The sequence below is a fragment of the Muscardinus avellanarius genome (genome assembly GCF_963383645.1).
Source record: "Muscardinus avellanarius genome assembly, chromosome: 15".
Lineage (NCBI taxonomy): Eukaryota > Metazoa > Chordata > Mammalia > Rodentia > Gliridae > Muscardinus > Muscardinus avellanarius.
Window position 1 is genome coordinate 37456572 of NC_137801.1, and position 22440 is coordinate 37479011.

At 39.1% G+C, this 22440-nt stretch overlaps 1 protein-coding gene across 2 annotated transcripts in view; it reads left to right on the plus strand.

Moving 5' to 3' along the window:
• The window catches only part of PLEKHH2 (pleckstrin homology, MyTH4 and FERM domain containing H2), a gene marked incomplete at both ends in the record, with an annotated part of 117481 nt that extends 98571 nt beyond the window's left edge, over positions 1-18910 (plus strand). For both annotated transcript variants that reach the window (XM_080711137.1, XM_080711138.1), the window contains 6 exons: positions 3604-3745; positions 8008-8153; positions 10277-10406; positions 12181-12267; positions 16398-16535; positions 18725-18910. In XM_080711137.1, coding sequence (XP_080567263.1) covers positions 3604-3745; positions 8008-8153; positions 10277-10406; positions 12181-12267; positions 16398-16535; positions 18725-18910 — 829 coding nt within the window. The remainder of the gene's footprint in view (positions 1-3603; positions 3746-8007; positions 8154-10276; positions 10407-12180; positions 12268-16397; positions 16536-18724) is intronic.
• Positions 18911-22440: the final 3530 nt, after the last annotated feature.

A 22440-nucleotide genomic window follows, 5' to 3' on the forward strand; every position in this document is an offset into this window, starting at 1 on the left:
GCTCTTGGGCCTGGCCACGTATTGTTGTGTAGAAGAGTTTCTGAAGTTTTCATTTGTTTTTGCTAAAAACAAATAACTACCATGTCTAAGACTATTCCTTATAATCCATATCTTATGGATGTTTAATCCATACTAATTCTGATTATGGCAGCTACAGTTGGAACCAAACTCAAATTTGGATAAAACAGACAGAGGTAATATGAAGGATGCAGTTAAGAATAATGCTCTTAGTCTTACATCGCTAGGAAGGAACCAGAGAGATGTGAATAACAGCCAATAAACTACTTTGCTAAAAATAAACAAGTAAATAAAAGACTCATGACAATGTCTTTGACATAAAAAAATAACCCCAATTCTGAAAGGGTTAATTTTTAGCAGAAGTCTGAGATGGCTGGAGAGCCAGCTATGAGAAAATACTTTGTAAGTATGGCCATGCTTCACAAATGTGTATGAATAGCTTACAATGAGCCCTAATTTGCAGTGACACAGGAGGGGACTGGCTGTGATCTGTCACGCAGCCAAGGGCTCATTTCTTCATCTGCCAAGCAGCACGAGAACAAACAAAACAAAAATATTCTTTTTATCTAAAGATTTTTTTAAATTTTTATTTAGCAAGTTATGGAATTTTAATTATTTAGATTCAGGGGTTAAAGATCTAATTAATGGGGTTTAAACTTGATCACACAGAGGACCATTTGAAACATAATGTTTAAATCTTCTCTTAGTAAAGCCTCTTATTTAATTTGATTTCTGGCTGTGTGTTGGAAATTGCAAAAGTCAAGGCAATTTTAAACCAAACTGGCAAGGGTCCTTCTAGAAAGAGAACAACTCCTTCCCCCTTTTTGAAAAAAGAAATATTTATCAGTGCTTTGTAGTTCTTATTTTCGGGAATGCAGTTTCACTTCCCCATCACTGCCTCCTCACAGTGTCCACTGGTGCCCAAGTCAGAAAGGACCCTAACAAGTCATCTAGTTTACCCCGTCTTTTTCTGTTTACATTTTTAAAATTCCAGATTGGAGAAGCTTTGTTGTGATTTAAAGACCTCTAGAGAAAGCGGCTGCGGCTGCCGCTGATCACTGACAGTTACTGAACATTCACCCCACACCAGGCCTGTCCTGAGCTCTTCATACACTTCACCTCAGATAATCCTAGCAACACCCCTACGGGTTAGCTGTGTTATTACCTCCACCTTACAGAAGAGGCAGCTGAAGCTTCAGAGAGTCCAGTCACTTACCCAAGGCCATGGAAAGGGGGTTCTTCATGCTAATTTTAGGCAAACGATTCCTGTATTTAACAAGTCTCAGATACTGTCCATTTATCCAGGCATGCCATCTTCCAGGACCAGGTCTTGTTTGAAGTGCTGGGAATTCACAGGCAAATAAAATTCCCTACCCTTTAGAATCTCAGTTTCTAGGGACAGGCAGACAGGAACCCTTAGCAATGTGATCAGTGCTACAGGAAAAGTATCTCAGAGCGGTGAGGAGCATGGACTCTGGGGGCAGGCGGCCGGGTTAGAATCCTGGCTCTGCTACTCCCTGTGTGGCTCCACGTAAGCCATTCATCATCTCTGTGCCTCACGTAGGGACCCTGCACATGAGATGAAGGTTTAAATAGCCCTGCCTCAAGGATTGTCTGAAGGATCCAGAGCTTGCCACACAGTAAATGATTCTTAGGTATCTGCGGCTACCATGAACATGTCTGTGTACACGATGTTGTAGGAGAAGGGCTTGACTCTGTGTGGTCACCATAGTGTCCAGATGTGTCAAGGCGTTGCTCACCTGTCCCACTCTCACATACTTTGAGTGTTCATTAGCCCCTATGCCTGATCTGAAGATTAAAGGGCACAGTGAATAAGAGGGCCACTGGCTTCATGAAGACCTAGGCAAGTCATAAGCCAGGTCCGATGGTGCACCCCTGTGGTTCCAGGTACTCAGCAGCTGAGGCAGGAGGATTCCTTAAATCCAGAAAGGAGTCTGAGCCGGGCGTGGTGGCACATGCTTGTAATCCCAGCATTTGGGAGGCTGATACAAGAAGATCGCAGTTTACAGACAACCTTGGCAACTTAGTGAGACCCCTGTTTCAAAGTAAAGAAGACAAAATAGGGCTGGGGGTGTCACTCAGAGGTAGAATGCCCCTGGGTTCCATCCCCAGTACTGGAAGAAAAAAAAAAAAAAAAAGGAGTCTGAGATCAGCTTGGGCAATAAAGCAAAACCCCTTAAGCCAAACCAAAAGTCACATCATCATTTTTCAATAAGTAATAATGAAAATATGTAAACGATTTCGAGCTCTGAAAGCTGTAGCTAAAAAAATTCAAAACACGTTTAATTATACAAATGCATACTTTTCAGCATGTGGAAAAAAGAAAACTAATTTAACTGTATAAATATTATCTTTCAGAGTCCCAGAGAAAACTCCCTCCCCTTCCTTTTTATGTGATACTGATTTTGAGGTTGATTTTGAATTGAAACCTTTGTTTACTATTCTTCGGTGGGTCTGAGATTTTTTTTTTCAGGTCTGGGGATGGAACTCTGGGGCATTTGAACTCCAAGCTACACCCCCTGTCCTATTTTTTATTCTTTATTTTGAAACAGGGTCTCACTAAGCTGCTAAGGGCCTCACTAAGTAGCTAAGGCTGTCCATGAACCACAATCCTCCAGTCTCAGCCTCCTGAATGCTAAGATTACAAGCCACCATATCCGGCTGTCTGGGATGTTTTTAAAAGACTGAGCATTTTGAAATTTGAATTTATGCATCTTATTAAAATCAAGGTTTTAGCAGATGTTCCTTACATTCCTTGAAAGGGTAAATTTAATTCCACTCAGTGTCTAAGGTCATTCTTCTTTAACACTTAAAGGTTGGGTTGGGACTTTGGGGCATTAAAAAAACAACAACCGGGCGTGGGAGGCTAAGACAGGAGGATCGCGCAGGCTCAAAGCCAGCCTTGCTGACTTAAGAGACCCTGTTTCCAAATAAAAAATATAAAATAGGTCTGGAAGTGTAGCCAGGAGGTAAAAGGGTTCCATCCCCAGTACCACCAAAAAAAAAAAAAAAAAAAAAAAAACCAGAAGGATCCCTCCAACTTAAAGCATCCCCTTCCCCCATTTTCCTGAAAATGTCATATGGAACAGAAACTATCTATCAGTAGTAAGAGTCTAAGTTTGTATTGCTCCAAAGACTTTTTCTTTCATTTGTTCATTCATTTATTCATATTCTATCTCTATCTCATACTAGGGACTGAACCCAAAGGCATTCTACCTCTGAGATATATCTCCAGCCCAATTTTATTTTTTATTTTGAAACTGGGGTCTCACTGATTTGCAGAGGGCCTTGATAAGTAGCTGAGGCTGGCCTCAAACCTAGGATCCTCCTGTCTCAGTCTCCCAAGTACTGGGTTTACAGGTGTGTGCCACCACACCCAGCTCAGAAAACTATTTCAGAACAACCCCATCTCACCGGATTTATCTTTACTTTCTTCCTTTGTAAGAATATTATTGAGGACTGGGGATGTAATTCAATGGTAGCGTATTTGTCTGGTATGTACAAGGCCCTGGGTTATTCTCTGGCATCAAATATATATCATTTAAATTTTCTCCTTTTTTACAGATTATATTTCTCAGTGCAAGCTTGTGGAGAGACTGACAGAGAAAAGTTGCTGTTAATGTATCAGACAAATGATCAAATAATAAATGGCCTCTTCCCTCTGAACAAGGACCTGGCATTAGAAATGGCAGCTCTTTTAGCTCAGGTAACCTCCACATGGTGTGGAACAATATATGAAAGTGATGAGATACTGATTTCCTTGCTGAGTTAGATACAGTAAAACAATATGGCTTCGTTGGTTCTTTTATGCATTTTGCTATGATTAAGACCTTAAAAACTGCAGGCGTTACCATTACAGTTAGACTCTGACTTGCTGAGAATCGCCATGGTGAAGAATGAGCCTGGGCTCTGTAAAGGGAGCCACATTCTTAATTCTCTTGAAAGTCTGGCTCTAAGCTTTGCATAGGATAGAGGAATTTGAGTATCAGGCCGTAGGGCTGAGTATGCCATGCTGAAATTGTTCAGTAATCTAATAGGAACAAGTCTTTGAAAAGCTAGAGTATTTTCTTTCATTTACCTATTGTATCAGTGAGTAGGATTAAATTTGACCTTGTGTAAGCGTGCACGCACACACACACTCACATGCACACACTAATGGAGACTACCAAGTAGAAGAGTATTTGTCACTCACAGCGGGGCATCCTGGCACCTCTGCAGACCATCAGAGGTGTGGGCAACGTCCTGGTCCCCATTCTACCATCCCTCTCCGTCACCTTCATGGTCCTGGTGAGCTGCCAGAGCTCCAGCTATTGTCCAGGTTCCAGACATCTGAATGGGGGGGGGGGGGTGAAAAAGGCATGCCCTCTGCCTTCGGGAACACATCTCAGAAGTTATACAGAACTCGTCCATTTATGCCTCTCCGGTCACAAATTTTTTTTGTACAACTGGCCATAATTTAAACATATGCCCTTGCCTATCTACAAAGGAGGCCAGGGAATGTGGTCTTGTGCCCAGCTAAATTTAAGGTATTTAATTAAATTTGTGGTACTGGGGATTGAACCCAGGGGAATTCTATCTCTGAGCTGCACCCCCAGCCATATTTTATTTTTTATTTTAAAACTGGGTCTTGCTAGGTTGCTGAAGCTGTGTTTGAACTCAAGATTCCTCCTGACATAGTTCCTCCCAAGTATTAGGATTGCAGGTGTTTACCACCACACGCAGCTGCTTTTGCAGCTGTATACTTCCAGTGTTTTTTAGATAGATTTGAGGAAAGAGTAGAAAGGTTAAGAACACACACCATAAAAATTCTAGGCACACAATTAATTTTTTTTATGTGGGTCTGGGGATGGAACCCAGGGGCATTCGACCTCCAAGCTACACCCCCAGCCCTATTTTTTATTCTTTATTTTGAAACCGGGTCTCACTGAGTTGCGGAGGGCCTCACTAAGTAGCTGAGGCTGTCCGTGAACCGTGATCCTTCAGTCTCAGCCTCCCGAATGCTGGGATACAAGTGTGCACCACCATGCCCGGCTCACAATTAATTTAAAAAGTATAATTTCTCTGTCTATATAAGGAAAATTAAATAATGCTTCTGATCTACTTTACTTGGAGAGGTTTTTGTAAAGATAAATGAAGTAGAGCTGGGTGTAAGGGCACACACCTATAATCCCAATACTTGGGAGGCTGAGACAGGAGTATCACAGCCTCAGCAATTTAGTGAGACCCCATTTCAAAATAATAAATAAAATCAGGCTGGCGCTGTAGCTCAGAGATAGAAAGCCCAGTTCAATCCACAGTACAAAAAGAAAAAAAAAGATAAATGAAGCATACTAAAAACACCTGAGCCCTGTTGACCAGTTATTGCTCCTACAGATTTGAGTGTCAGTAAGTTCCTGTTGATCTTCTCTGTCTTAATCAGGAGATTTTTGGAGCTGATCATCAGTGTACATGGTGTCTGGTAAAGCATCATGTTTGTGTGGGACATTTGGAGAATTAGATCTGAGTTGATTTCAGTTCTTCTCTACACATTGGTGCCTTTATTCCTTGCCACACAGTTTGTCTGGCACTGGGCAGGGAAAGCCCTGATAAGCACTGAAGCCTTCCCTAGGAGGCAGGGCTACCTTGCCTGATCTACTATTTTTGTGGTTCTTGTTCATCTGCCTGATGTACCCTCAGAGGTTAAGACAGTCTCAGTTTCACAGGTAGCTGGGGTGGGAAGGATTAGCTCCCTTTGGGGAAAGGATTTTGGTGTGATTGGAGAGCTTGTGGAGAGTTTTATTTGGTGTGAAAACATTAGGAAGGATTCTTGACTAGGAAGTTGTGGGGGATTGAGAGAAATCAGGAAAAATGAGGAATGTGTGCTGAACAGCAAAGCCACACCACGTAACCAGCCAGTAATAAAGAGGGTCTAAGAACCTAGCACGTTTTAAGAATCGCTGTAAGCAAAGCTCGGCTGAGGAATTAAGAGGAGACACAGGTTCAGAACCTCAGAGGCTGGTTGTGTAACAGCTTAACTAGAGGCAGAGAGCTTATATGGTAACCTGGGGATTCCTGTAAAACCATCCGTGCCTGGATGGACCCCTCCACCTGCTTGCTGGGAAGCGCTCCAGGTAATGATGTGAATGTTCAGTGTGACGCTCACCCGAATGCCTCCATCCTGTCTTCCTCCGTGAGCTCTCTTTGGTACCCTATGTAAAGCTCTTAATACAGTTTATCTGCCTCAGTCTCCTTCACTAGCTAGTAAGCTCTGAGCATGGGGACCGTGTCTAGCCTTTTCCTTGTTCTCATCTTTTCCCATAGCACCTGATATACTGGAGCTGAGTACAGGTTTGAAGAATGAATGGGTTACTGGGTTGATGGGGAGATGGATGAGTAGGTAGAGGATGGCCTCTGTGTGGCATAATAGTAGAGATAAGGGCTAAACATTCTTTTATTAAGGGGAAGAAGGAATTGAAAGACTATAATAATAGGATGAGGGACTGAATGTAGTAACATTTGTGGAGAAAATCTAGGAAAAAAGTCATGAAGTAATGAAGAAAGTTTCTGCTACTACTACATTTGTCAGACCCTTAAAAGACCCAAATAATTGGGCATGGTGGCACATGCCTGTAATCCCAGTACTTGAGAGACTGAGGCAGAAGGAGAATTGAGGGTGTAGCTTAGAGGTAGAATGACCCTAGAGTCATTCCCCAGTAACTAACACATACACATTACACACTCAAATAAATACTTATTTTTGATTACTTACAGCTTTTTAAGTTTGTTCTTTTAAATTTATATCTTATCTTATTAGTAATTAAAATAATACCTTAATGAAAAGTTGTTACAGGTTTATTTTATTATATGAGTTGAGTGTGGCGGTGCTCACTTGTAATCCCAGCATTTGGAAGGCTGAGGTAGAAGGATCCTGGTTCATAGCCAGCCTCAGCTACTTAGTGAGGCCCTCCACGACTTAGTGAGACCCTGTTTCAAATAAAGAATAAAAATAGTGAGACCCTGTTTTAAAATAAAGATTTTAAAACACACTTGTGAACCCAGCATTCGGGAGGCGAGACTGAAGGATCAGGATTCGCGGACAGCCTCAGCCACTTAGGCCCTCCGGAACTTAGTTGAGACCCTGTTTCAAAATAAAGAATAAAAATAGGGCAGGGAAGCTGGGTGTAGTGGCGCACGCTTGTAATCCCAGCATTCAAGAGGCTGAGACCGGAGGATCGCGGTTCACAGAGAGCCTCAGCTACTTAGTGTGAGGGCCTCTGCAACTTAGTGAGACCCTGTTTCAAATTAAGAGGAATAAAAAATAGGGCAGAGGGTGTAGCTCAGAGGTCAAATACCCTTGGGTTCCATCCCCCAGACCCGCAAAAATAAAAATAAAAAATAAAAACGTAAAAAATAAAAATAAATAAAAATATGTGGCTGGGGGTAGCTTGGAGGTAGAATGCCCCTAGCTTCCACCCCCAGTACTGCAAAATAAATAAAATAAAATAAAAATAATATTGTAGTGACCTTTAAAAAATACTACTAGATGCCAGGTGTGGTGGCACACGCTTGTAATCCCCGCACTTGGGAGGCTGAGACAGGAGGATCGCGCAGGTTCAAAGCCAGCAGTGCGTGCTGGCTTAGGAGACCCTGTTTCCAAATAAAAATGTAAAAATAGGTCTGGGAGTGTAGCCCGGAGGTAGAAGGGCTTCCAGGAACCCCAGTACCACCAAATATATATATATATATATATATATATATATATATATACACTACTAGATGGTGAAAGTAGTCTGTGGAAGTTAGTGTAAAATTTAAGTATTTATAGATCCTTTTTAAAGTTAAAATTTAATTGAAACTTTGACTTAGTAACAGTTCTTATGTAAATTATAAATCCCATAATTACACAATCATGACAAATAGATTTATGTGTTATGTGTATAATAAGAATGTTTCAGTATTCTTTATGTCTCTTATTGGGTTTTAAATTAGGTGGAGATTGGAGATTTTGAAAGACCTTTCTCAACTCCAGCAGGACAGGGCACCAATCAGTGCAAATCAAACCAGACTCTCAAACAAGTCATAGAGAAGTTTTATCCTAAAAGGTACAGAGATGGCTGTTCTGAAGAACAGTTAAGGTAAGGGAATACTTGTAACTCTTTAAAGAATAAAATAAGACTAATTTTTAGCCCTATGTGCCAAATTTTAAAGGTGAAGAAAAAATCATGGCAGTTTTCTCAAGATTTTAAATACTGATGAGTCCCAAGAAATTATAGTTAAAGATGTGCCAGAAGCTTTAGAATCCATATTTAAATTTGTTATTATTTTTAAATTGGCAGATAAAAGTGTATGTATTTGTGATATGCAATGTGTTTTGAAATATATATTTGACATGGATAGTGGAATCATTAAAAACATTTTTTTAATGTACAAGGGATTTAACCCAGGGTCATTCTACCTCTGAGCTACACCTCCAGCCCAATTTTTTTTTTCTTTATTTGAAATAAGTCCTCATTAAGGTCCTTACTGAGCAGAGGATCTCACTAAGCAAGCAGCTGAGGTTGGCTGTGAACCTGTGATCCTCCTGTCTCACCTCCCAATACAGGGATTATAAGCGTGCACCACCAACCTAGTGATTAAAAACATTTTTTATTTATTTATTTATTTATTTTGGCAGGTCTGGGGATGGAACCCAGGGGCATTCGACCTCCGAGCTACACCCCTGCCCTATTTATTTTTTCTTTCTTTTGAAACAGAGTTTCACAGGCAGCCTCACTGAGTAGCTGAGGCTGCCTAATGAACCAATATCCTCCAGTCTTAGCCTCCTGAATGCTAGGATTACAAGCGTGAACTACCACATCCGGCTAAAAACATTTTTAATGGTAAAAATTACCTTAACTTAGATCTACTTTTCATTTTATCTTATTCATTCTTATACAAACTAATCCTCAAAATAAATAAGAAAATAGTCTATAAAAAGTTTAATTTTATGAAGTGTTTACAAAAAAATTTCTTGTAGAATGTTTCTTTATAAATAAAAATTCAAAAACTTCTTACACAAACACAAGACTCTTAAGCCCTTCTACCTCCGGGCTACACTCCAGACCTATTTTTACATTTTTATTTGGAAACAGGGTCTCCTAAGCCAGAGCGCATGGCTGGCTTCGAACCTGCCCGATCCTCCTGTCTCTGCCTCCCAAGCGCGGGGATTATAAGAGTGCGCCACCACGCCTGGCTACACCCAACTAATTTTGACATTCATTTTTAGAAAACATATAAAGTTCTAGGCATGGTGGCACACTTCTGTAATCCCAGTCTCAGCGATTTAGTGAGGCTCTCAGCAACCTAGCAAGACCCTCTTTCAAAATAAAAAATAAAATAGGGCTGGAGGTATAGCTCAGAGGTAGAATGCTCCTTGGTTCAATCCCCAGTATCACCAAAAAATAATAATAATAATTAAAAGCTACACTACTCCAGCCAGACCTGGTGGTGCACACCTGCTGTAATTCCAGTACTTGGGAGGCCTAGAGAAGAGATTGCTGGTTCAAGGCCATCCTCATCAACTTAACAAGACACTCAGCAACTTAGCAAGACCCTGTTTCAAAAAAAAAAAAAAAAAAAGGCACTGGCAGTATCCCTCAGAGGTAGAATATTCCTAGTACCATCCACAAGAGAAGGGGTGGGGGGAGAGAATGTATAGGAAATTGGTTAAATTTTAAAATAAAGAAAAATCCAATTTACTGTGAGTTTCCCAAAACCGGAGCATTTAAGATTAGTCCTTTTCCTGTGTAACATAAATGGTTGCCTTTGTGATTTGATTTGAGAAGTTTATTCCTGAATCCAGGACTCTCCAAGCCAGGAATGGTAGTACCTGAAGTTGTACCATTAGGGAGTCAGCTTTGGGCTCTGCTTCTTGTACTTTTCTTTAAAAATGAAAATATTTCCAGGATAAATGACCTTATAAACTAATTTATGCTAAGGTTTGATATGAGCTATTCAGATGTTTAGAGCTTACAGGCTGAGGGTACGTACCCTAGGTCATGTTGAGAATACTGGAAGGGTGAGAATTTGATTAGAGAAATGCTCCTAAAAGGACACAGAGTGGTCAATGGGAGATGAGAGTCACCAAAGGCCCACTGAGCCGCGCTCACGCCCAGTAGCACCATTGGGCAAGATTGGCTCAAAGGGAGCTCTGTCTTGGGAGGATGATTCACTGCTTATGTTTTTGTTTTGTGGTTTTTGTGTTCTTTTCTGTTTTTAGACAGCTGTACCAGCGACTGTCAACCAGATGGATGGCCCTCCGGGGACACAGTGCTGCTGATTGTGTGCGCATTTATTTGACAGTAGCCAGGAAGTGGCCATTCTTCGGTGCCAAGTTGTTTCTTGCAAAAGTAAGAAAGAACAAGAGGGAGATACATAATAAAAACCAGATTTACCCTCAATTTAGCCTAATTAGATTTTTTTAAATGAGGAAATTCCTAACAGTCTTAAGAAAATAATGAAGGGGCACCAGGAAAAGGGCAGAAGAGTTCCTCCTTTTCCCCTTTGCTCACCTTTCCCCACCCTAAGCCGCTCCCCAGACTCAGAAGATGGTGAAGACAGCTGACCTCCCTTCTTTTCGTCCATTCTCTCGTTTCCATTGCACTTGTGGGCTTGTGTATTTAGTAAGTGTTTACTAGGTCCTGTTTGACAAGCATGGATCTGAGCTCCAGAGATACATAAACTGATGGTTTATGAGTTGCACCAAACGTCCTAGGTTATTTCACTTAGCATCATCCAGCCTTGCAACAGGCCTGCACTGTATGGCAGATATCATCGGAAGTAACATGCACAGAGCACTGCTGAAACACCCAGGAAGGAGACAGGCTGCAGGGGGAGAGTCAGCCCTTGCCCAAGGGAAAAACTGCCTTTTAATTATAATCTTCCCATGGAAGCATGCCACTTTGGACTCTCTTGGGCTCTTAGGATACATCTTGTCTTGTGTTATTTTTTATTCTCTGTATTTCTTTTATCCTCGCCAGTAAGTTGCACATTCCTTGAGCGTTAGACTCACTGATCCTACAGTCTCCTCTGGTTTGCACATAATTATCACTTAATAAATACTTTATGCTGAATAGCTGTGCAACTTTAGGTGCATCAGTTAACCTTGCTGGATCTCACTTTCTTCTTCTGTTTAAAAAGGAACTGGGGCCAGGTGTGGTGGCACATGCCTATAAGCCTAAGATATAGTGGGAGGCTTGAGATATTAGCATCACAGGTTCGAGAACAGCCTCAGCAACCTAATGAGACCCTGCTTCCAAGTAAGAAATAAAATAGGACTGGGGAGGTAGATTGCTGGGGTTCAATCCCTAGTGAAAAAAAAAAAAAGCAGCTGGGACTAGAAGAGCCAAATCTAAGGTATCTTTAATTCTGATTCTATAAGCTGTCATTTAGTTTCATCTTTTTATACATTTATTAGACATTGAATATAAGATTAAATAAGCTTTCTGAAAAAGTATACAATTATTATAACAATCTTTTACATTGTAATAGTACTACATACCTTATAAAGTACATCAATATATTTCATTTCATTAGGATTTGGGTCATCATGAAAATCCTAAAATGCTGGTCAGCTATTAGCCTCTTGAAACAAAAAATAAGGTATAAAAATATTGTCCCATATTAAAGATGAAGAGTGTGTGCTTCAAAGGGATTCCATACCGTATCCTAATGCACACACTGTTAAATGGCAGAGTTGGATCTCAAAGCCAGGTCTCCTAAAATCAAATGCTCTGCACTTCCCAGTACACCACACTCCCCTCTCTCCAAGAGAGATTCTTAATAATAAATGTTTGGAGCCGGGCGTGGTGGCGCACGCTTGTAATCCCCGCGCTTGGGAGGCGGAGACAGGAGGATCGTGCAGGTTCGAAGCCAGCCGCGCTGGCATAAGAGACCCTGTTTCAAAAATATAAAATAGGTCTGGGAGTGTAGCCCGGAGGTAGAAGGGCTTCCAGGAACCCCAGTACCACCAAAAAAAAAAAATTAATAATAATAATAATAATAATAATAATAAATGTTTGGCTTTTTATAATGGCAAATGTTACATGGCATTTAGACTGAGAAATATTACTATAATTTTTGCTTAGCATTTATTTATAACAGTATATTCTTACTTCTTTGTAGCCCAGAACTCCATCACCACTTGGAAATAATTTCATGTGGCTGGCTATACATGAGAGTGGTTTGAGCATCTTAGAATACAACTCTATGGTAAGATCAAGCCATAAAACTTTGCACTGAATCCACTATTTCCATTGTTCATGTACCATAAACAGAGGGCCACGATCCTTTAAAAACATTCTTCTTAATATCATCTAATAAATAGTCACTTTACAAATACAACAATTTAATCTTTTAAAACAAGATAAGATGGTTATTTACTGTGTATGAGAAAAATATTATGGTCCCATGATTAAAGTATAATGGCAAAATGAATATTTTTAATTCATTAAGACTGTTTCCTATGTAAAATAAAAATATTTAATATATTATTAAAATGGAAACTTTCATTGTGAGAGCTAAAGTTCAGCATCACTAAGTCTTCTGTAACATAATTTCTATATTTTTCATAATATTACCTATGAGTTCACTTGTACATGTACATAAACTTAGAGCTTTTTGCATATTAAAAATAAAGTTTGCTGGGTATGGTGGTGTATGCGTATAGTCCCAGTGCTGAAGAGGCTGAGACAGGAGAATAGCAGGTTCAAGACCAGTCTCCGCAATTCAGCAAGACTTTCAACAGCATACAGAGACTCTGTTTAAGAAAGGGGAGGGGAGCCGGCATGGTGGGCACACTTGTACTCCCAGCATTCGGGAGGCCGAGACAGAGGATCGAGTTTCACGGACAGCCTCAGCTACTTAGTGAGGCCCTCTGCAACTCAGTGAGACCTTGTTTCAAAATAAAGAAAAATAGGGCTGGGGGTGTAGCTGGGAGGTACAATGTCCCTGGGTGTCATCCCCAGTACAGCAAAAGGGGGGGGGGATCTTCAGATGTATTTTGGAGGTAAAATGCCTCTGGGTTCAGTCCCCAATATCTAAATAAATAAATAAATAAATAAATACATAAATACATAAATACATAAATAAAATAAAACTCAAATTTTCATATGCTTATGTATTTATCTGAAATTTACATTATTTTCTATCATATTTCTGTATCAATAAAAGTTTTGTTCCTTTTTATAATCTGATTTGCAGGCATTGATAAATACAGAGGTCTAGTGAGTTCTTCTTACTTATAGTAATAGAGATCACTGAAAATTTTTTGGAACTCAAACTATCCTTTCATATTATAATTGTTTTCCTTTTTTAAGTACGTGCTTTGCTTTTTTAATGTTTATGTTTTCTAAATACTTTTTAGTTCTTGAATGGGTAACTTGAACATAGATGATAAAATCAGTAACTTACATCAACAAAAACTCTACACCATTATTATTACTATTTTTTTATTTTTTTATTTTTTGGTGGTACTGGGGGTGGAACTCAGAGGCTTTCTACCTCCAGGCTATACTCACAGACCTTTTTTTATGTTTTATTTGGAAACAGGGTCTCACTAAGTTGCTGAGAGCCTCACTAAGTAGCTGAGGCTGGCTTTGAACCCGTGTGATCCTCCTGTCTCAGCCTCCCAAGCGCGGGGATTACAAGCGTGCGCCACCACGCCCGGCTAACACCATTATTAAATTTTCTTATTTATGTAGTCTAGTTCCCTAGATCCCAGGAAGTGGATATATAGTCCAGAAAGTAGACAGGGTTGGTAGGAGCTCCAAAGGCATTTAGTGCTGTAATGGTCTGCAGACTGATCATTACATGGACAGATTTCTTTACTTTTAGGTGATGCATCTTTGAATTCTATTTTTAAGTTATTTTAGAAGCACCATGAGAAAAAAAAAGTTTGTTGCATATATAACAAAGGGTTGATATCCTTAACAAACAAATTTCTTTTTTTTTCTTTTAAGTGTGTAGTGCTAGGGATTGAACCCAGGGGCATTCTCCCTCCAAGCTACACACACAGCCCAATTTTTTATTCTTTATTTTGAAACAGGGTCTCACTAAGTTGTGGAGGTCCTCACTAAGTAGAGGAGGCTAGCCTTGAACCTGGATCCTCCTGTCTCAGCCTCCCAAGTACTGGGATTACAAGCATGGGCCACCACACCTGGTCCACAAATGTCTTATAAAAGAATAAGAAAGCCAGGTGTGTTGGCTCATGCTTGTAATCCCACCGCTTGGAAGCTGAGACAGGAGGACCACAAAGGTTCAAAGCCAGCCTCAGCTACTTAGTGAGGTTCTCAGCACCTTAGTGAAACCCTGTTTAGTGAGACCTTGGTTTAATCCCAGCATGAAAGAAAGAAAAGAAATAAGAAGGAATAGAGAAAGGAAGGAAAGGAGGGAGGGAAAGAAAATAAAATAATGAACACACCAATAGACAAATAAATGGGCCAAAGCAATTCACAAAATAAGAAATATAAATATTCACTGAGCCAGGCCTGTTGGTGCATTCCTATAATACTAGTACTTGGAAGACAGCACTTGGGAGGATCACAGGTACAAGGCCAGTCTCAGCAATTTAGCAAGACCTTATTTCAAAATAAGAAATACAACAGAGCTGGGGGTGTAGCTCAGAATTAAAATGCCCCTGGGTTCACTCCCTAGTACCACAAACAAACATCCAGTGAATTTATTTTAAAATGTTAATTTCACTAGTAAATATATAAATACAATTTAAAACAATGAGATTCAACTTTTCGCCAATTTAAAAGAATGATATCCAGCGTTAACAAGACTGCACTGAAAATATAAATGAGTATCACTTCTTGTAGGAGAGTTTGGAAAAATTCACAAATATTTTCCTCATTTTTAAGTTAGCAATTTTTCTTGTTTAGTGTTATAACCAAAGAAATAACTATGCATGTGGATTACGAAATTTGTTGCAAAATATTATGCAAGATCAGGTGTGGTGGTACACCCCTTTAATACTAGTACTTAGGAGATGAAGACTGGAGGATAAGAGGTTTGAAGCCAGTCTCAGCAACTGTGAGACCCTGTTTCAAAATAAAAATTAGGAGCCGGGCGTGGTAGCACACGCTTGTAATCCCAGGATTTGGGAGGATGAGACAGGGGGATCATGGTTCATAGCCAGCCTCAGCTACTTAGTGAGGCCCTTTGCAACTCAGTGAGACCCTGTTTTAAAATAAAGAATAAAAAGTAGGGCTGAGGGTGTAGCTCGGAGGTAGAATGCCTCTGGGTTCCATCCCCAGGACTTCAAAATTAAAATTAATTAATTAATTAAAAATAAAAATTAAGGGGTATAAAATTAGAGGGTGCAAGTACTCAGTAGTAGAGTGCTTGCCCAGCATGTGAAAGGCTGTGGGTTCAATCCCCAGTACTGGAAAAAAAAAAAAAGCTTCAAAATAATTTAAAAAGGAATAGGGGTATAGCTCAGAGGTAGAATGCCTATGGGTTCAATCCCCACTACCACACACACACACACGCACAAACAGGAGAGAGAGAGAGAGAGAGAGAGAGAGAGAGAGAGAGAGAGAGAGAGAGAGAGGTACTTAAATATGAGATTTATTAACTAAGGGATTGACTTGTCATTTAATATGATGTTATATAAGCACATTCGTGGTAATGGAAAGATGTTCACGATATGTTGTTAACTGAAAAGAGAGCAATGCTGCCGGGTGTGGTGGCGCACACTTGGAAGGCGGAGACAGGAGGATCGCACAGGTTTGAAGCCAGCTGTGCTATTTTAAGAAACCCTGTTTCCATATAAAAAGTATAAAATAGGTCTGGGAGTGTAGCCCAGAGGTAGAAGGGCTTCCAGGAACCCCAGTACCAAAAAAAAAAAAAAAAAAAAGCAATGCTAAGCAGGATGCGTAATACTGTTTTTGTTTATTTATGTAAATCCACCTACCAGGGAGAACCATATAGATTTAACAGTACAGTATTTGACCATTAAAAGTATCAGTTTCATATAGTTCAACATAATCTATATAAGCTAAAGATAAGAGATTGCTAAAAGAACATATAAAATATATTAACAGTGATTTTCTGCTAGGTGCTAGAATATAGGTGTTTTTTTATTTTCTCTTTATAATTATAATTTTTCTGCAGTGAGTTTTTTCAGGATCAAAATATTATTTTAATTGTAAAGGTAGATTATGCCTAAGTAAAATTAACCACTACTATTTTAGATAATAAGTTTTATTTTAGAAAATAATTGTTTACATTATACCCATAATTAAAATCAGCATTTAATCAAAATGTGTTATTAAGCATTTCCCATCTGTCTTTATATAAAGAGCATAAAACTCATTTACTTTTTCTTTTCATTGAAGAGGTTGATTGTCAGCTATGTGTACAAAAGTTTAATGACCTTTGGAGGTTATCAAGATGACTTTATGGTAGTCATTAACAGCACACACTCAAAGGAAACACCTACAGAGAAATTGCTTTTTGCCATGGCAAAACCCAAGGTGAGTAGAAAATATTCTGCCAGTGTTTTTAGACTATTTCATACTAAAATAGTTATTGAGCAAAGACTGTTACAGATGAGAAAACATGTTTCTTATAATTAAACCACCATGGGTCCAAATCCTGGCTTACTTTATCTTTTTCAGTCTTGGTTTCTTTGTCTAAAATATGGTATGACACTACCTACTTCTTTTAGCTTAAGAATTAAATAATTAAGGAGATTTTCCTAGAACTTAGCCTAGAGCCTGTTATATATAAGGTTCAAAAGAAATGGTCATAGAGTGAATTATTGTCATGTACTTAATACACATTATCTTACTTACTTGGGGTTATTAGCTTTATAGACTTAGAGGAAAAAACAGTTTTATAATTAAAGCATACCTGTTTCTTTGCTGTTTTAACAAACAATATAGTTTTAATGTCTCTGAGTAAAAACAAATAATATGAACTACATTCTCGATGCAGTTCTAACTTCAAAAAGATGAGAAACTGAAAATGTATCTTAAGTTATCAACTAAAAGAGACTTTTTTTATAATTGTAAGTTTTTTTTTTTTAAAAAAAAAAAGGGAGCTGTACGCGTTTGGGAGGCGGAGACAGGAGGATCGCTCAGGTTCGAAGCCAGCCGCGCTGGCGTAAGAGACCCTGTTTCAAAAATATAAAATAGGTCTGGGAGTGTAGCCCGGAGGTAGAAGGGCTTCCAGGAACCCCAGTACCACCAAAAAAAAAAAAAAGGAGCTCTGATTTCAGCCTCTTTAGAAAGATTCCCAGGAGTGGTATAGCTGGATCATATGGTGACGCTATACCCAGTTTTCTGAGGAATCTCCACACATCTCCATAGTGGCTGAACTAGTTTGCAACCCCACCAACAATGTAGAAGAGTTCCTATTTCCCCATATTCTCACCAGAATTTATTGTTTTTTGACTTCTTTATGATTGCTATTCTGATTAAAGTTATATGGAATCTCAATGTAATTCTCATTTACATCTCCCTTATTGCTAATGAAGTTGAACATGTTTTCATGTGTCTGTGGCCACTTCTTTTGTGATGTGTCTATTCAATTCAATTTCTTGATTGGGTTATTTTTTTGGCAGGGTAGTCTTTTAAGTTCATTTACATTCCAGATATTATTCCTCTATCAGAGTGATAGCCAGTAAAGATCTTCTTCCATTCTGTGGGCTTTCTCTTTAGACTCTTGGTGGTTTCCTTTGGTGTGCAGAAACTTTTTAGTATACCCATGTTCATAGCAGCACAATTCACAATAGCCAAATTATTGAACCAACCTAGGTGTCCATCAACAGATGAATGGATTACAAAATTATGGGAAATACAGTGGAATTCTACTCAGCTATAAAAAAAAGAATAGAATAAAATTATATCATTTGCAAGAAAATGGAAAGAGCTTGGAGAACATTATGTTAAGTGAGATCAGCCAAGCACAGAAAGAGAAGGGGCATATGTTTTCTCTAATATGCATAAGCTAGGGAGTAACTGGGATACAGGAGGGACTCCAGATATGGAGGAGAAACCTCAGTGGAGCCAGAGAGGAGACCTAAGAGATGGGGAGGGGGAAGACTGAGATTCATTCATGGAAATACTACCATTGACTCTGTGTACATATGTGAATATACCAGTGGCATCCCAGTAGTCTGTATTGGGAAAGGGGGAGGTGGGGAGGTGGGGAAGGCCCACCAAGCTGTGTGTGCATGCATGTCACTGTCAACATGATTTACATTATGATGTGAGACCATAATGCACTAATAAGAGCATAGTAAAAAATCAATTAGGTCTAGATTAGGTGAAAGAAGTTAGCCCTTAAGTGCAAGAGATCATGGCATACTCAGATTTTAGTTTAAATAGAGTTGATATGATACACCTAATTTCATTCATATATTTCACAAACGTGGCTTTACAGCAATTGATAAAATTGTGTGGTTACCACCACATTTCCTAAGAATTGCCAATAAATTTGATTGTTTTTGAGATGCATTTCTTCTGCTGATTTAAGTAATGGAAAAATGTGAGGGTGCCTTCATGGTATTGGACATGGAAGAACTTCATTGTATGATCTAGAGAGCAGGAATTCTGGTAGGCTAGGTACTTGCTGATGGTCACCCACAGCCAACCCTTTCCTCTCTTGCCATCGGTCAGAACTTTTCAGGAACATGCTGATTCTGTCTCTTTTGTTTTAGATTCTTGAAATCACTCTTTTGATTGCCAGTTACATAAACAACTTCCACCAGCAAAAGGCAGCATTTCACCACCTCTCTGCTCCAGCACTGCTCTCAGCCAGGACGCAGGGACCCCAGGCCCAGGCGATGGGAAGCCAGCCCCTTCTGTCAAACAGCAGGCCCACCAAAGGCCCCACCTTACTGTGAACACCCAGGCGTCTCAACGTCCAGTCCAGTCCGTGTCCCCTGCACAGTGCTTGTATTGACTGCAAACAAGTTCATCTACCCTCAGCCAGCATGGCCACACAGCACAGCAGTATTCCAGACTTTAGTGATAACAGAGGTTACTCTCTTATCTGATTCTTAAATATTCAAATAATAATAATAAACATAAACAGAATTTGCCAACAGGCTCGTTTTCTCTTAGATTAAATAGGATTCGTCATTTTTTCCATCTTCCTGGCAGAGACTTCATGCAATTTGGCTTTTCTTTCCTTTAAAAAAAATTTTTTTTCTGGCAGTCTTTAGAAAGGGAGATTCCAAACTCATTTGGCAAACCCACTGATTATTTGGAAAAGCTCACTGCCAAAAGAGTTAAGTACTGTAATTAAATGTGCTTTTAATTAATGAGGTGGTGTTTGGAAAGGAGTGGGGAACACAATGTAAGAAACAGCTGCCTATGAGGTGTAAGGATACATCTCGGAGCAAGTGCAATTAATCTTCTGGCTCTATGAATCATTACATTTGAAAACAGGAGTTAGGTGACCAGAACCTCCTCTGTGGTATGAAAAAGTATACTGTGTCACCTTTGCAGATCACTGGAGTGGAAAGTTTAAAATGGGATGGTGATTCCTGACATTCCTTGGCTGTCAACCGAGCATGAGTTCACTGGAACACTGCCCACATCTTGCATTTGGTGCTGGGTCGGTGTGATCTTGCTTTATTGAGTAACAATAGCTTTGGAGACAAAGACAATCCTTAAAGCTTGGCCCCTCATACAGCCCTTTCCAATTATAGCTTTAAAGTAAATTCCAAAAAAAATTTTAAAAAGAAAGAAAAATTTTTCTAAGAAGGTAAAATTTGAGTTGAAAGAGTCTTGAAATATATTACCTTAATAGATTATGTAAATGGTTAAAACATTCTACTACATGTAAAAAAAATCTTATCTTTCATGATAAAAATGAAACTGTGATAAGACATGAAATTATATCAGAGAAAAATGTAATTATAATAGTAATCATGAGTATACTTAATTTTATTTATATGTAGAATATTTGTATTTATTTTTGACATATATTTATCACTTTGTCATATTTTTTTAGCCAAATTGAAAAAAGAAGTTAGCTGCTGAAGTAATTAATTGGCAGAGACTTTGTATTTTACTCTTTCATACTTTTCCCCTGTGGCAATGTACTGTTCTCACAGTAAGCCTTTAAAAATGGTCTCACCCTTAGAAGGAACAGAGCCAAGAAGTACATGGCTCAGTTAATGTTATGCTTTATTGGTAATGACAAAAAGAAGATTTAAAAACCCCATAGGAATGGATTTCCGCTATTTCCTATATATCTTTTGAGCCAGAAGCACTCACTGAATGGATAGTTGTTGTTGTTTTTTTTAAATAAACTGATTGCCAGTTTGAGGTGACTCTCAGGAGTCTTTTGGCTGAGATACAGTAGAACTTCTGAGCTTTCTGGAAACCATTTAATAATGATTAGTTAGTGAGCCAGAGGCTTGGCAGAGCCATTATTTGTGTGAGAGAACTTAATTCTCCCTCATTCTCTGGTAAGCCCCACCCTCACAATCTTCTAATTTAAAAATAAGTAGTGAAGGCTTAGCTTAAACTAAAATCCCTTAGACTTGGCATTTATTTTTGATAGAACAGAGATAAAATATTTTGATGGAAAGAAATCAATTTTCTGTAACTGATGATGTGAAAATTTTATTTTCTGGGAAATTACTTATAGAGGCATTTAAAGAAATTCCAAGTATGTTATTATGATTGGTTATAAGAGAATAATGTTTCATGTTTAATTGTAATATTTGTCTCCTATCATTTTCTCCCCTTTCAATCATAATAAATGATTTACAAAACCCATTTTGAGCATTATCTTTTGAATAATCTTCAAGAAATACCTGCTGTTTTCATTGTCAAAGCTGAGGTGTTCCACTAGTGAAAATGGTAGTTATGCCTTCTTCCCTGGAGTTCATGCTTTGGCTTCAGTGTTACTTTGTTTTATTTATTTATTTATTTATTTATTTATTTATTTATTTATTTATTTTGTGGTACTGGGGATGGAACCCAGGGACATTCTATCTCTGAGCTACACCCTCAGCCCTCTTTTTTATTCTTTATTTTGAAACAGGGTCTCATTGAGTTGCAAAGGGCTTCACTAAGTAGCTGAGGCTGTCTGTGAAGCATGATCCTCCTGTCTCAGCCTCCCAAATGCTAGGATTGCAAGCGTGTACCACCACACCTAGCTTGTTTTATATGTGTAAAAGAAAGCCGTTTGGCAATATTTAATATTAATATGTATGTATACATACTGATGCATATATAATGCAGATAGATAAATGCTAGAAATCTTTGTTTTCCCATGATTTTATAATAATAAACTCCTTAGGGAGTTTATTAGACTATGTTCTGAAATTTTATTTTAAACATTTTGAATTATGTATGTGCGCATACACACCTTTACAGTCAAATACTGCCACAACTTGGAAATGAATGTAGCTCTCAGTTAACATGAGATGTTAGTCACAATTTATAGAGACTTTGTCCCAAAAATGTGGTTTTTGGTTGCTTGCTTGGAATTTTTTTATAGAAAAAAAAACATAGTGATCAGGTTTGTTGAATACTTTTAACTCCTAATTAAATTGAAGCATAATCCTGAAGAAACTTAATCACCATGGATAATCCTATTTCTCTAGCAAAGGGTTTAACTGCTTCTGAATGTCACGTGCTCCCCATCCACACCTATCTCGAAGACACCTTGGAATCTGCCCTCCTCAAGGCAGATGGACCAGCCTGATTTGTGTGGGGAAGTGGCTCCAGCAACGTGGGGCTGAAAGGCAGGTGGGGGTCTGTCAGCGAACCATGATCTGGACTCCGCCTCCAGAATGCTGGGATTACAAACATGTGCCACCACGCCCGGCATAATACAGAAGTTGTTGTTGTTGTTGTTTTGTTGTTGTTGTTTTTAGTGGTACTGGGGTTCCTGGAAGCCCTTCTACCTCTGGGCTACACTCCCAGACCTATTTTATACTTTTATTTTTTGGGAACAGGGTCTCTCAAGCCAGCGCTGCTAGCTTCGAACCTGCGCGATCATCCTGTCTCCACCTCCCAAGCTCGGGGATTACAAGCAAGCGCCACCACGCCCGGCTAATACGGAAATTTTTAACTTGAATTTCTGGAAAATAATATGATGCTCCAAGTAGGAGTTTCTTTTTATGAGAGAAAAGTTTATAGGAAGTGTGTAACCTTAGAGAAGCGTGTGGAGAGTACTTAATAGCTTTCAGAAAATGCACAGGTTTTAAGATTTTTTTTTTCCCCTTCAAGAATGTGGTATTATCTACACTGACGCCATGATCCTACTGTTTCACTGAAACATCTTTTTAGATTACCCTTGACCTCATAACTGCCAAGTCCAGTGGCCCCCAGCTGGGCCATCTACCTGCTGGATGACATCTCAAACCCGCCTTGTCATGTAACCTGGTTTACTGTGCTATGCCCCCAGCAG